This window comes from Pollachius pollachius (assembly GCF_949987615.1).
Source record: "Pollachius pollachius genome assembly, chromosome: 4".
Lineage (NCBI taxonomy): Eukaryota > Metazoa > Chordata > Actinopteri > Gadiformes > Gadidae > Pollachius > Pollachius pollachius.
Genome location: NC_136937.1, coordinates 33,436,949 through 33,450,160, shown reverse-complemented (window position 1 = coordinate 33,450,160; position 13,212 = coordinate 33,436,949). Strand labels below are relative to the sequence as shown.

At 54.2% G+C, this 13,212-nt stretch overlaps 2 protein-coding genes across 9 annotated transcripts in view; one reads left to right on the top strand and one right to left on the bottom strand.

Annotated features, from left to right (window-relative positions):
- The window catches only part of LOC307074323 (protein NLRC3-like), a 270,634-nt gene that overhangs the window by 156,790 nt on the left and 100,632 nt on the right, over positions 1-13,212 (bottom strand). The window lies entirely within an intron of this gene.
- The window catches only part of LOC307074324 (tensin-1-like), a 42,734-nt gene that overhangs the window by 22,675 nt on the left and 6,847 nt on the right, over positions 1-13,212 (top strand). Inside the window, exons 17-27 of the mRNA XM_079734419.1 lie at positions 2,898-4,250; positions 5,533-5,613; positions 7,391-7,569; positions 9,039-9,117; positions 9,270-9,342; positions 9,810-10,267; positions 10,511-10,597; positions 10,742-10,870; positions 11,825-11,923; positions 12,441-12,518; positions 13,033-13,104. Of these exons, the coding sequence (XP_079590545.1) occupies positions 2,898-4,250; positions 5,533-5,613; positions 7,391-7,569; positions 9,039-9,117; positions 9,270-9,342; positions 9,810-10,267; positions 10,511-10,597; positions 10,742-10,870; positions 11,825-11,923; positions 12,441-12,518; positions 13,033-13,104 (2,688 nt within the window). The remainder of the gene's footprint in view (positions 1-2,897; positions 4,251-5,532; positions 5,614-7,390; positions 7,570-9,038; positions 9,118-9,269; positions 9,343-9,809; positions 10,268-10,510; positions 10,598-10,741; positions 10,871-11,824; positions 11,924-12,440; positions 12,519-13,032; positions 13,105-13,212) is intronic.

The following is a 13,212-nucleotide window of genomic DNA, read 5'->3' as shown; positions in this document are numbered from 1 at the left end:
TGTGTGTGTGTGTGTGTGTGTGTGTGTGTGTGTGTGTGTGTGTGTGTGTGTGTGTGTGTGTGTCGTGTTTGAGGCCCGCCCACTAACACTCTGTGTTGAGCCTCTCTAGTGGCTCAACACAGAGTGGGGGGGAGGAGGAGGAGGAAGGAAGGAGGAGGAGGAGGAGGAAGGAGGAGGACGTGGGAGGAGGAGGAGGAAGGAGGGGAGAGGGAGGGGGGGACAGACCCTGTCTTTCTCAGACAGAGAGACAGATGGGCAGACATACAGACAGGTAGTCAGACGTGTGGATGGACAGACTGATATCACTGAGGTAGATGACATCACTGGGGGCCTTGTGACCCTCAGACTGACCAGCTATGACTCACCATCACTACAGGACAACCTGTCTGTCTGTCTGTCTGTCTTAGTGGTTCTCGCTCTCTCTCCCTCTCTCTCTCTCTCTCTCTCTCTCTCTCTCTCCGTCTCTGCGTTGTCCGGCTTCCATTCGGCGTCGCCACGCCGACTGCCCATCGTCACGGTGATACGAATGCTATAAATTCTAGTGTCACGTGACCCTGGAAGAGAAACCTGCAGCCAAGATGACATCACTCGCACTGTGTGTGTGTGTGTGTGTGTGTGTGTGTGTGTGTGTGTGTGTGTGTGTGTGTTTGGATGAAGGCCAGGCTCTATATTTGGCTCCTAAAAACCACAACTGACTCCAGATCCAAAATGGCGACCGCAGAAATACCTCTCCCGCCAGGAGGGGATCTACGAATGGAAACACTCACCTTTAGGGTATTAGTGTTCACTCTGTCTGACAGCGTGTTGTGCGACGGAGACCCTTAAACCCTTTGTTTCGCTGGCCTGCTAAGCATAGCAAGCGTGCTTAGATAGTTACATACATAGATCTGCACTGTCGGACAATTGGACAACGCAACCAAGGCACCCACTGCCATAGTGTGTGTGTCTGTGTGTGTGTGTCCGTGTGTGTGTCCTTATAGATGTCATATAATTGGCATGTTGGTATCGTGCACGTGTATCCTTTGGATGCTGTGAGTCCGATGCATCAATTTGAATCCCAGGCTGATGTCATGCTAGTTAGCGCTAGCCGCAGTAGTAAACAGCCCCGGTTTAATAGGGCCAGCTGTCTGTGGAGGCAGCGTGCTAACCCTAGCCCTCCGTGGCTATTTTAGGTTAGTGCTCTGTGTGCGATCGGCCTGCTTCAGAGGAACGGGACCACAGGAACCACAGGAACCACCTCTCTTAAAGAGCTGGCAAAGTTCTGGGAAAATTCTGGGAAAATTCTGGAAAAGTTCTGGGAAATTTCTGGCAAAGATATGGCAAAGTTCTGTCAAAGTTTGATACGGCAGTGATTGAAAGCAAGGTGAGTGATGAGATGGTGGTAGTGGTGGAGGTGGTGGTGGTGGTGGTGGTGGTGGTAGTGGTGGAGGTGGTGGTGATGGTGGTGTTGAGATGGTGGCGGAGTTGATGGTGGTAGCGGTGGAGGAGGTGGTGTTGACTAGATGATGGTGGTGATGATCTGGTGACGGTGTTGAGATGGTTGTGATGGTGGGGGTGATGAAGGCGATGGTGGCTGACGGAGTTTCAGGTGGAGAAAGTGGTTCTCATCACAAACGGATGTTATAGCATCAGCGTTATAGGAATTCAACGCTGGCTTTGAACAACTTTACTTGATTTGGATATGATAAGATGCACCACGTGAATGTGAGCTCAGAGGAACCATTGGTACTACATTAACTGTTTTCTCCAATCAAAAGCATGTAAGACAAAACATATCAGGCCCCCCCACCAATGAGCGAGGGCGACATGTGTGATTAGAAATGCACTCTCTCTCTGTCTCTCTGTCTCTGTCTCTGTCTCTGTCTCTGTCTCTGTCTCTGTCTCTCTCTCTCTGTTCTCTGTTCTCTGTTCTCTGTTCTCTGTCTCTCTCTCTCTCTCTCTCTCTCTCTCTCTCTCTCTCTCTCTCTCTCTCTCTCTCTCTCTCTCTCTCTCTCTCTCTTGTTGACATGAGGTCTTAAATAGCTGAGCGATGTGCCATCTGTCTGGGCTCACTAGGGGTCCTGTCTCTCTGTCTCTTCGCTGCATGAACTTCCTCTCACTACCGCACAGTCCAGCCATAGCATCCGCTAGCTACAACCTGCGTGTGTGATGAACCTGTGTGTGTGTCTGTGTGTGTGTCTGTGTGTGTGTCTGTGTGGGGATGAACCTGTGTGTGTGTCTGTGTGTGTGTCTGTGTGGGGATGAACCTGTGTGTGTGTCTGTGTGTGTGTCTGTGTGGGGATGCCTCTGTGTGTGTTTCTGTGTGTGTGTCTGTGTGGGGATGAACCTGTGTGTGTGTCTGTGTGTGTGTCTGTGGGGATGAACCTGTGTGTGTGTCTGTGTGTGTGTCTGTGTGGGGATGAACCTGTGTGTGTGTCTGTGTGTGTGTCTGTGTGGGGATGAACCTGTGTGTGTGTCTGTGTGTGGGGATGAACCTGTGTGTGTGTCTGTGTGGGGATGAACCTGTGTGTGTGTGTGTCTGTGTGATTAACCTGTGTGTGTGTGTGTGTGTGTGTGTGATGAACCTGTGTGTGTGTGTGTGTTGGATGGACCTGCGTTTGTGTGTCTGTATGTGTGATGAACCTCTGTTTGCTCTGCCCCGTCTTACCCCCTGTCTCACCCCGTCCCCCCTGTCCCCCCCGGTCCCCCCCTGTTCCCCCTGTCCCCCCCTGTCCCCCCCTGTCCCCCCTGTCCCCCCCTGTCCCCCCCTGTCCCCCCCGTCCCCCCCTGTCCCCCCGTCTCCCCCCGTCTCCCCCGTCCCCCCCTCCCCCGTCTCCCCCCTGTCTCCCCTGTCCCCCCCTGTCCCCCCCTGTCCCCCCGTCTCCCCCCGTCCCCCCCTGTCTCCCGCCCCCCCCCAGACCTGGTCCACACTGAGGGTCCTCTGGACGGCAGTCTGTACGCCCGCATCCGTAAGGACCCCCTGCTGGACGCCGCCCTGCAGCCCCCCCACCCTGCCCCCGCCCAGACCCACCCGGTGGCCCCGCCCCCCTCCTCCGCCCTCCCCACCGTCGACCACACCCTCTCCGTCAGCTCCGACTCGGGCAACTCCACCGCCTCCACCAAGACCGACCGCACGGACCCCCCGCCCCACCCGCAGCTCAGCCCGCCCCACCCGCTGCTGGGCGGCCTAGACGACGGCCCCGCCTCCCGCCGCCAGCGCCACCAGGACTACCTAGCCACCTCCTCCTCCTCCGCCGGGCCCGGAGCGCCAGGGGGGGGCGTGCGCCACCTGGTCCCGGCGCAGGTGCACGTGAACGGGGGGCTCGGGCGCCTCGCCGCCGCCGCCGCCGCCGCTGCCGCCGCCACCGCCGCCGCCACCGCCGCCGGCGGCCCGCCCGGAGCGGAGCAGGAGACCCAGCTCCTGCAGGAGGAGACGGAGGAGGAGGAGGAGGAGGAGGAGGAGGAGGAGGAGGAAGAGCGGAGGAGCAGCCTGGGCACCCTGTCCTCGTTGGAGGGCCAGCTGGACGAGACCCCCGGGGCCGCGCAGGACGACGGGCCGTACCTGGAGCGCAGCGCGCGCGGACGCCTAGCGGACACGCCCGCCCACGGGGCCCCGCCCACGCCCTCCGCCGCCGGCGCCATGGACTACCACCACCACCACCACCACCACCACCACCGCGGGGGCGGGGGCGCCGCCACGGAGCACCCCCTGTACCTGGACCCCCGGCTGATGCCGCGCGCCCCCGAGCGCAGCACCAGCAGCCGGGAGGCGGTGCAGCGCGGCCTGACCTCCTGGCACCAGCACAGCCTGCCCGACGACCCCTTCGGCCCCCCGCTGCAGAACACCCACAGCCTGCCGCTGATCCCCGCCTCGCAGCGGGACATCCAGCAGTCCATCGAGGCGCTCAACATGCTGATGCTGGACCTGGAGCCCACGCCGCCGCACCTCAGCCTGCCCAAGTCCGTCAGCGTGCCGTCGGACCGCGCCGAGTACTACGACGGCGGGGGCTTCGGCCTCGCCGCCGGCCGCCGGCCCGCCTCCCCGGGGCCCGACGGCCACGCCGCCGCCGCCGTTGCCGCCGTTGCCGCCGCCCAGCAGCCCCGGACCAAGACCCCCGACGCGGCCCGGGCCGCGGACCCCCGCTGCTCCTCGCCCTACCTGGGCGGCAGCACCTCCTCCTCGTCCCCGGCGCCGGCGCCGACGCCGGGGACGAAGGAGGAGCAGGAGGAGAACCTCAACCTGGAGGGGCTGGTGGCCCACCGCATCGCAGGTGAGGCCGGGGGGGTTACCGGGACAACCCAGCGCCGGGGGGAGCGGAGGTGGGGAGGGAGGGAGGGCGGGGCTGACCTATCAGGTCTGTGGGCGGAGCTACTCTAATACTGACCTATCAGAGATACGGGCGGGGCTACAGTCATAATGATCTATCGGGGCTGTGGGCGGAGCTAAGGTAATATTGACCTATCAGAGATACGGCCGGGTCTACAATCATACTGACCTATCAGGGCTGTGGGCGGAGCTAAGGTCATACTGACCTATCAGAGATATGGGCGGAGCTACTGTAAGATGGACCTATCAGAGATATGGGCGGGGCTACAGTTACACTGACCTCAGTTGGCTGTGGGCGGTGCTACTGTAATACTGACAGGGTTCTGGGTTTGATCCCCAAGTTCTGCAGCATTCAGTATTGTAATCAACATTAATGCACAGACGTATAATTCGGTGCGGGAGAGCCTAGTGGCTTCGCCGTTTGACCCTGAGCCGAAAGGTCCCGGGTTCAAACTGTAATATCAGCAGTCTAACCTCCAGCCGGCCGACCCCTGACCCTGCCTGCCCCTTAATCACATGTACCTGTATTAATGTGAGTAGGCTTTGGATGAACGCGTGTGATGAACCACTAAGTAGTCCCATAGTCAAACCTGCCAATAAACACCACTCCCCCGGTCATAGTGCTAGGGAAAGGCGTTAAACGTAACTGAGTCTCCTAATATCATGTCAGCCAGTGTCGTACTTGTGCACACCCCCTGAACTCCTACACCAACCACGGCTGTGGGCCGATGCTCACAGGCGCCCCCTGGTGGTGGATGTGTGTAAGTCATGATGCTCAAAGGGAGTAGTCCTTGTGGGCTAGGTTTCCAAATCATAACCTCCATCTATTTCGCAGCCATCATCCTCGTCTTGATTTTGTTCATTTTATGATTTGTGTGTCTTCTTCTTGAGTTTCTCGATGACTCCCCCTCCTGCTCCTCCTCCTCCGCCCTCTCCTCTCTGCTGCCCCACTCCTCTTCTCCTCTGACCCTTCCTTATCTCCTCTCCTCTCCTCCTTTTTCACCTCTCATTCACTTTCCTCCCCTTCCTCTTGCATCCTACTCACCTCCTGCTCCTCTTTCTCCTCCTTCCTCCTCCTCCTCCTTCCTCCTCCTCCTCCTGCTCCGTCCATCTCTTATCCCACGCTTCTGGTTTCCGCTTCCTGTCCCACCTCCTCCTTCATCACCTGACACCCTGCCACCTCCTCCCACCTCCTCCTCCTCCCACCTGCTCCTGGTGCGGAGCAGAGTACAACGCTCGTATTCGGGGTCTGAACGCCAGTGTGACTCCTCAGCCCTCCGACCGCCATCGCTCCTACTCCTTCTCCGGTTTGTCACATGACACGCATCTCATCCCTCTGATTGGAGGCTTTCAGTCATGTGGTTTCAGCCACCTTGGTGTCTTTAGGCCAGAGGCTACAAAGAGCTCTTAACCATGGTGGAAAAGTACCAGGATGGCGGCTAGGCATGCATGGAGTACAGTTATTTAATAGAGCACATTTTATACACAGCTCGCACTGCCCAAAGTACTGTAGATAGAGCGCATTAGCTAAATAAAAAATTAAATTATTTTAATTCACTTGGAATCAGTGATTTAAACTAAGAGCAAGAGTTTGCCGTTTGTTTTAGCTCCAGGATCGACAGTCAAACCCACTCTCTGGGAAGTTCGGGATTTTGTCCGAAATACCTAGTACGACAGCTTTGAATCCTACAAGAGTACATTTGTTGTGAACTTAGTGATGTACCGGGGGCTACGCTACTCGGTGTTAGTAACTATGACAGAGTAAACCTCTCAGCCTCCCTCCCAGCGGTGGTTCAGATTCCAGATGACTGCAGATAAGACCAATAGTTTGCTTCCACTGCTTCTGCTTGCATATCTCCCTTGCTTTGCCACTTCGTTCCTAACCTGTCATTTGTATTGCTTCATCCTGTCTTTCTGTCTTTGTTTACACCTACTTTACTCATATCTCCTCCTCTACCTTCAAATTATGTAAATGTTTACACTAAAGTTTACACTCATTTTGCACTAATGTTACCTCGATTATCCACTACTTTTGCATAAAGTTTTCATTAACGTAACCAAGTGTTACATTCACGCAACAAAAGCATTACATGTTAGCAACACTTTTGTTACACTAGCGTTACGCTTACGCAATAGAAGAAGCCCTAACCCTAACACAAGACTAATCTTACACTAGCGTAACACAACACTTACGTTACACTAGCGTAACACAACACTAATGTTACACTAGCTTAACACAAGACTAATCTTACACTAGCGTAACACAACACTTACGTTACACTAGCGTAACACAACACTAATGTTACACTAGCTTAACACAAGACTAATCTTACACTAGCGTAACACAACACTTACGTTACATTAGCGTAACACAACACTAATGTTACACTAGCTTAACGCAAGACTAATCTTACACTAGCGTAACACAACACTTACGTTACACTAGCGTAACACAACACTAATGTTACACTAGCTTAACGCAAGACTAATCTTACACTAGCGTAACACAACACTTACGTTACACTAGCGTAACACAACACTAATGTTACACTAGCTTAACACAAGACTAATCTTACACTAGCGTAACACAACACTAATGTTACACTAGCTTAACACAAGACTAATCTTACACTAGCGTAACACAACACTTATGTTACACTAGCGTAACACAACACTAATGTTACACTAGCTTAACACAAGACTAATCTTACACTAGCGTAACACAACACTTACGTTACACTAGCGTAACACAACACTAATGTTACACTAGCTTAACACAAGACTAATCTTACACTAGCGTAACACAACACTTACGTTACACTAGCGTAACACAACGCTAATTTTACACTAGCTTAACACAAGACTAATCTTACACTAGCGTAACACAACACTTACGTTAAACTAGCGTAACACAACACTAATGTTACACTAGCTTAACACAAGACTAATCTTACACTAGCGTAACACAACACTTACGTTACACTAGCGTAACACAACACTAATGTTACACTAGCGGTCAACTAGGGGTCCTCTGGCGTGGGCCCCGGAGGCTGGGTTGTCCTGACGGACGGTGCTGTGTTCCAGGGCAGCGTTCCCGGGGCATGACCCCCGAGGGGGGCCCAGAGACGGCCCGGCGCCGCACCACCAGCGAGGGCCAGTACCAGAGCGGGCACGATGAGCCGGCGGCCCCCCGCGGCCCCGGAACCCGCACCCCGGACTTCTCCAACGCCCTGGCCCTCAACGCCGGAGGCCCGGCCCGGGAGGTGAGGCTCAGCGTCGGAAACGGTTTACACGATTTAGAATAGCTGTAAAAGGGTTGACAGGGAATGATTCAGGCTGGCTCTGAAACGGTTTACAGTGATTCAGCTCAGCTTTGAAACGGTTTACAGTGATTGATTCAGGCTGGCTCTGAAACGGTTTACAGTGATTCAGCTCAGCTTTGAAACGGTTTACAGTGATTGATTCAGGCTGGCTCTGAAACGGTTCACAGTGATTCAGGTCAGCTTTAAAACGGTTTACAGTGATTGATTCAGGCTGGCTCTGAAACGGTTTGCAGTGATTCAGCTCAGCTTTAAAACGGTTTACAGTGATTGATTCAGGCTGGCTCTGAAACGGTTTGCAGTGATTCAGCTCAGCTTTAAAACGGTTTACAGTGATTGATTCAGGCTGGCTCTGAAACGGTTTACAGTGATTCAGCTCAGCTTTAAAACGGTTTACAGTGATTGATTCAGGCTGGCTCTGAAACGGTTTACAGTGATTCAGCTCAGCTTTAAAACGGTTTACAGTGATTGATTCAGGCTGGCTCTGAAACGGTTCACAGTGATTCAGGTCAGCTTTAAAACGGTTTACAGTGATTGATTCAGGCTGGCTCTGAAACGGTTTGCAGTGATTCAGCTCAGCTTTAAAACGGTTTACAGTGATTGATTCAGGCTGGCTCTGAAACGGTTTGCAGTGATTCAGCTCAGCTTTAAAACGGTTTACAGTGATTGATTCAGGCTGGCTCTGAAACGGTTTACAGTGATTCAGCTCAGCTTTAAAACGGTTTACAGTGATTGATTCAGGCTGGCTCTGAAACGGTTTACAGTGATTCAGCTCAGCTTTAAAACGGTTTACAGTGATTGATTCAGGCTGGCTCTGAAACGGTTTGCAGTGATTCAGCTCAGCTGTAAAACGGTTTACAGTGATTTAGAATAGCTTTAAAACGGTTTACAGTGATTGATTCAGGCTGGCTCTGAAACGGTTTACAGTGATTCAGCTCAGCTTTAAAACGGTTTACAGTGATTGATTCAGGCTGGCTCTGAAACGGTTTACAGTGATTCAGCTCAGCTTTAAAACGGTTTACAGTGATTGATTCAGGCTGGCTCTGAAACGGTTTGCAGTGATTCAGCTCAGCTGTAAAACGGTTTACAGTGATTTAGAATAGCTGTAAAAGGGTTTACAGTGATTGATTCAGGCTGGCTCTGAAACGGTTTGCAGTGATTCAGCTCAGCTTTGAAACGGTTTACAGTGATTGATTCAGACTAGCTCCAAAACGGTTTACAGTGATTCAGACTAACTGTGAAACAGAAAAAAATGGGTTGAAATTGTGGCAAAACGGCTTATGATCGAATATGAAGTGTTCAAATTACCTGGTGTTCTTAAACCTGTTAAACGATTAATCGGTGTGCGTGTGTGTGTGTGTGTGTGTGTCTGTGTGTGTGTGTGTGTGTGTGTGTGTGTGTGCTATTCTCAGGGTCAACTACTTGGCTACCATGAAGCCTTTGATCCTGAGGAGTTTGACACTGCAGCTGTGAGCCCTGACTTCCACAGAGGTGAGAATCGCACCCGCAACCTCACCCTCCTCCCCTACTCTCTCTCTCTCTCTCTCTCTCTCTCTCTCTCTCTCTCTCTCTCTCTCTCTCTCTCTCTCTTTCCACCACACTTTTTGACCTCTCTTATGTCTGTTTGTGTTTGTTTTCTTCAGGTTTTGCTGACTCAAGAGGACAATCGTCACACTTCCCTCTCTCCTCCAGTAGCCCCGCCCACAGCCCTGAAAGGTCAGTTTTACAGAAGCTCCGCCCATATCTGTGATAGGTCAGCATTACAGTAGCTCCGGCCATATCTGTGATTGGTCGGTATTGCTGTAGCCCTGCCCACAGCCCTGATAGGTCAGTGTCACCTTAGCCCCGCCCATATCTCTGATAGGTCAGTATTACCTTTGCCCCGGACATATCTGTGATTGGTCAGTATTGCTGTAGATCCACCCACAGCCTTGATAGGTCAGTATGACAGTAGCTCCGCCCACAGCCCTGATTGGTCAGTTTTACTGTAGCTCCGCCCATATCTCTGATAGGATAGTATGACTGTATCTCCACCCCCAGCCCTGATAGGCCAGTCTTACCTTAGCCCCGCCCCTATCTGTATTGACGTCGTAGCATTGATCAGTTTTTCTCCGACCTTCGCCACATACCAAAAAGCTGCCGTGCGATTGGTCGTCCAACGTGTCCTGTGTCTGCTTTGGCAGTTGGAGGCGGGGCCCCCCGGCTCGGGCCGCCTCCCCCTCGGGGGGGGTGAAGGTGGTGGGGGTCCACAGCGTGCCCGGCAGCCCCAACACTCTGCACCGCACCGTGGCAACCAACACTCCCCCCAGCCCCGCCCTGCAGCGCCGCGCCCCCGGCAACAGCAACCGGGAGGCCCCGCCCCCGCAGCCCACCAGCCCCCTGATTGGTCGAGGCCCCCGGTGGGGGGCGGGGGCCGCGGTGCCACCGAGCCCTCTGGTAGGCCGGCGGCGCGCCGGCAGCTCCCAGGACACGCCCCCGGCCACGCCCGCCTTCCCGGTGTCCCCCGACCTGCCCGACAAGAGATACTTCCCCGGCAACAGCCCCGAGCGGACCAATGGGGGCGCGCTGGACAACACACAGGCCACGCCCACCCCGGGGGACACACACACACTGTCGGACCTCTCCAAGTTCTCCATATATGGTAAGGGACAAGGGAAGGGGGGCGGGGGAAGGGAGAGAGGGGGGGAGGGTGATATGGAGTGAGAGTGGGGGGGGGGAGGGGGAGGGGGGAGAGTGAGAGAGAGAGAGGGAGAGAGGAAATAGAGAGGGGGGGAGAGAAGGAGAGAGAGAGAGAGATAGAGTCGGGTGAGAGAGAGAGACTTCTGGTGAGTGTTTTCTGTGTGATGCACAGCAGGTGGTCTAAGGGGTTCTTGTGTTCCCTCAGACGGCTGCCCGGACATCAAGATGAACGTCAAGTTTGTACAGGACACCTCCAAGTTCTGGTACAAACCCGACATCACCAGAGAGCAAGGTAACCCTGACCCCAACCCCAACCCTGACCCTGACCCTAACCCTAACCCTGACCCTGACCCTAACCCCAACCCTGACCCCGACCCTGACCCTGACCCAATCCTCTCTCCCCCCGATCTCCCCCCTCTCCCCCTCTCTCCCCCAGCCATCCTCCTGCTGAAGGACCGTGAGCCCGGTGCCTTCGTGATCCGGGACAGCCACTCGTTCCGCGGCGCCTACGGCCTCGCCATGAAGGTGGCCTGCCCCCCACCCACCGTCCAGCCGACCAAGAAGGGTAGGAACCAATAGTCTGCTGGGGAAGGGTAGGAACCAATAGTCTGTAGATGAAGGGTTAACCAATAGTCTGCTGGGGAAGGGTAGGAACCAATAGTCTGTAGATGAAGGGTAGGAACCAATAGTCTGCTGGGGAAGGGTAGGAACCAATAGTCTGCAGATGAAGGGTAGGAACCAATAGTCTGCAGATGAAGGGTAGGAACCAATAGTCTGCTGGGGAAGGGTAGGAACCAATAGTCTGCTGGGGAAGGGTAGGAACCAATAGTCTGCAGATGAAGGGTAGGAACCAATAGTCTGCTGGGGAAGGGTAGGAACCAATAGTCTGTAGATGAAGGGTAGGAACCAATAGTCTGTAGATGAAGGGTAGGAACCAATAGTCTGTAGATGAAGGGTAGGAACCAATAGTCTGCTGGGGAAGGGTAGGAACCAATAGTCTGCTGGGGAAGGGTAGGAACCAATAGTCTGCTGGGGAAGGGTAGGAACCAATAGTCTGCTGGGGAAGGGTAGGAACCAATAGTCTTCAGATGAAGGGTAGGAACCAATAGTCTGCAGATGAAGGGTAGGGACCAATAGTCTTCAGATGAAGGGTAGGAACCAATAGTCTGCAGATGAAGGGTAGGGACCCGACCGGGACGCGTTCCAATAGTCTGCTGAGGAAGGACCGCAAGTAACCTAAGTGGCAGCCATGATAAGAGCTGTTTGAATACTGACTAAACGCTAACGAAAGACCCTTCGATGATCCTTTAAGGTAACGTTAATATTATTGACGAGTGGAAATGACGTTATTACAGTTGCTAACGGTAGTAATATGTCAGTGCCCTCCAACTGTAATAATGCCATTACCGTTCGACGGTTCGATGGTAATGACGTTATTTCTGTTGGTGGGTAATGAGTAGGAGGCGGGACTCCAAGGGATGACGTCTCATTGGTTGTGTGTGTGGCTTCCTGTCGGCAGTGGGCGTGGACCTGATCAGCGAGCTGGTGCGTCACTTCCTGATCGAGACTAGCTCCAAGGGCGTGCGCCTCAAAGGCTGTCCCAACGAACCATACTTCGGTCGGTCACTCCTGCTCCTGGTCCTCCTCCTCTCTCCTCTCCTCCTCTCTCCTCTCTCCTCCTCCTCCTCCCCTCCGCTCCTCTCGTCCTCTCCTCTCCTCTCCTCCTCGTCCCCTCCTCTCCTCCTCTCTGCCTCATCTCCTCTCCTCCTCTCTCCTCTACTCCTCTCTCCTCTCCTCCTCTCTGCCTCATCTCCTCTCCTCCTCTCTCCTCTCCTCTCTCTGCCTCATCTCCTCTCCTCTTCTCCTCCTCTTCCTCCTCCTCTTCTTTTCTCCTCTTCGTCAATGAGATGATTATGTATTGTTTACAATAGCATCAGTATGTGCCTGCATTCAGGTTTTATTCAAATGGGTATCTGTGTGTGTGTGTGTGTGTGTGTGTGTGTGTGGACGCGCCTGTGTGTGTGTGTGTGTGTGTGCGTGTGTGTGTGTGTGTGTGTGTGTGTGGCCGCGCCTGTGTGTGTGTGTGTGTGCGCCTGTGTGTGTGTGTGTGTGTGTGCGTGTGTATCTGCGAGCAGGTTGTCTCTCTGCTCTCGTGTATCAACACGCCATGACACCGCTGGCGCTGCCCTGCATCCTGATGATCCCCACCAAGGGTGAGGCACACACACACACACACACACACACACACACACACACACACACACACACACACACACACACACACACACACACACACACACACACACACACACACACAGACACACACACACAGACACACACACACAGACACACAAAAACTTATACACACCTTTCCTTCTCCTCTCCTCTCTTCTCCTCTGCTCAATCTCTCCTCCTCTTCACTTGTCATCTCCTCTCCTGTCCTCCTCTCTTCTCTCTCTCCTCCTCCTCTCCTCTCTCCTCTCCTTTCCTCTCTGTCTCCTCCCCTCTCCTCCTCCTCTCCTGTCCTCCTCCTCTCATTTCCTCTCTCCTCTCCTTTCCTCTCTGTCTCCTCCCCTCTCTCTCCTCTCTCTCCTCCTCCTCTCCTCTCTCTCCTCTCTCTCCTCCTCTCTCCTCCTCCTGTCCTCCTCCTCTCCTCTCTCCTCTCTCTCCTCCTCCTCTCCTCCTCTCTCCTCCTCTCTCCTCCCTCTCCTCTCTCCTCTCCTATAGACCCTAACGAAGAGGCCTTGGAGTTGGCTATGCCCACTGACTCTGTGGTGGACCTTCTCAAACAAGGAGCAGGTGAGGGCCCCTGCCTGTTGCTCCTCATGACTCCTCACTCCTTCACAATGTCCTCTCCTGGTTGTAACGGCCAGTGGTCGAGGCTAAGGGTAGCTCCCAGTGATCACT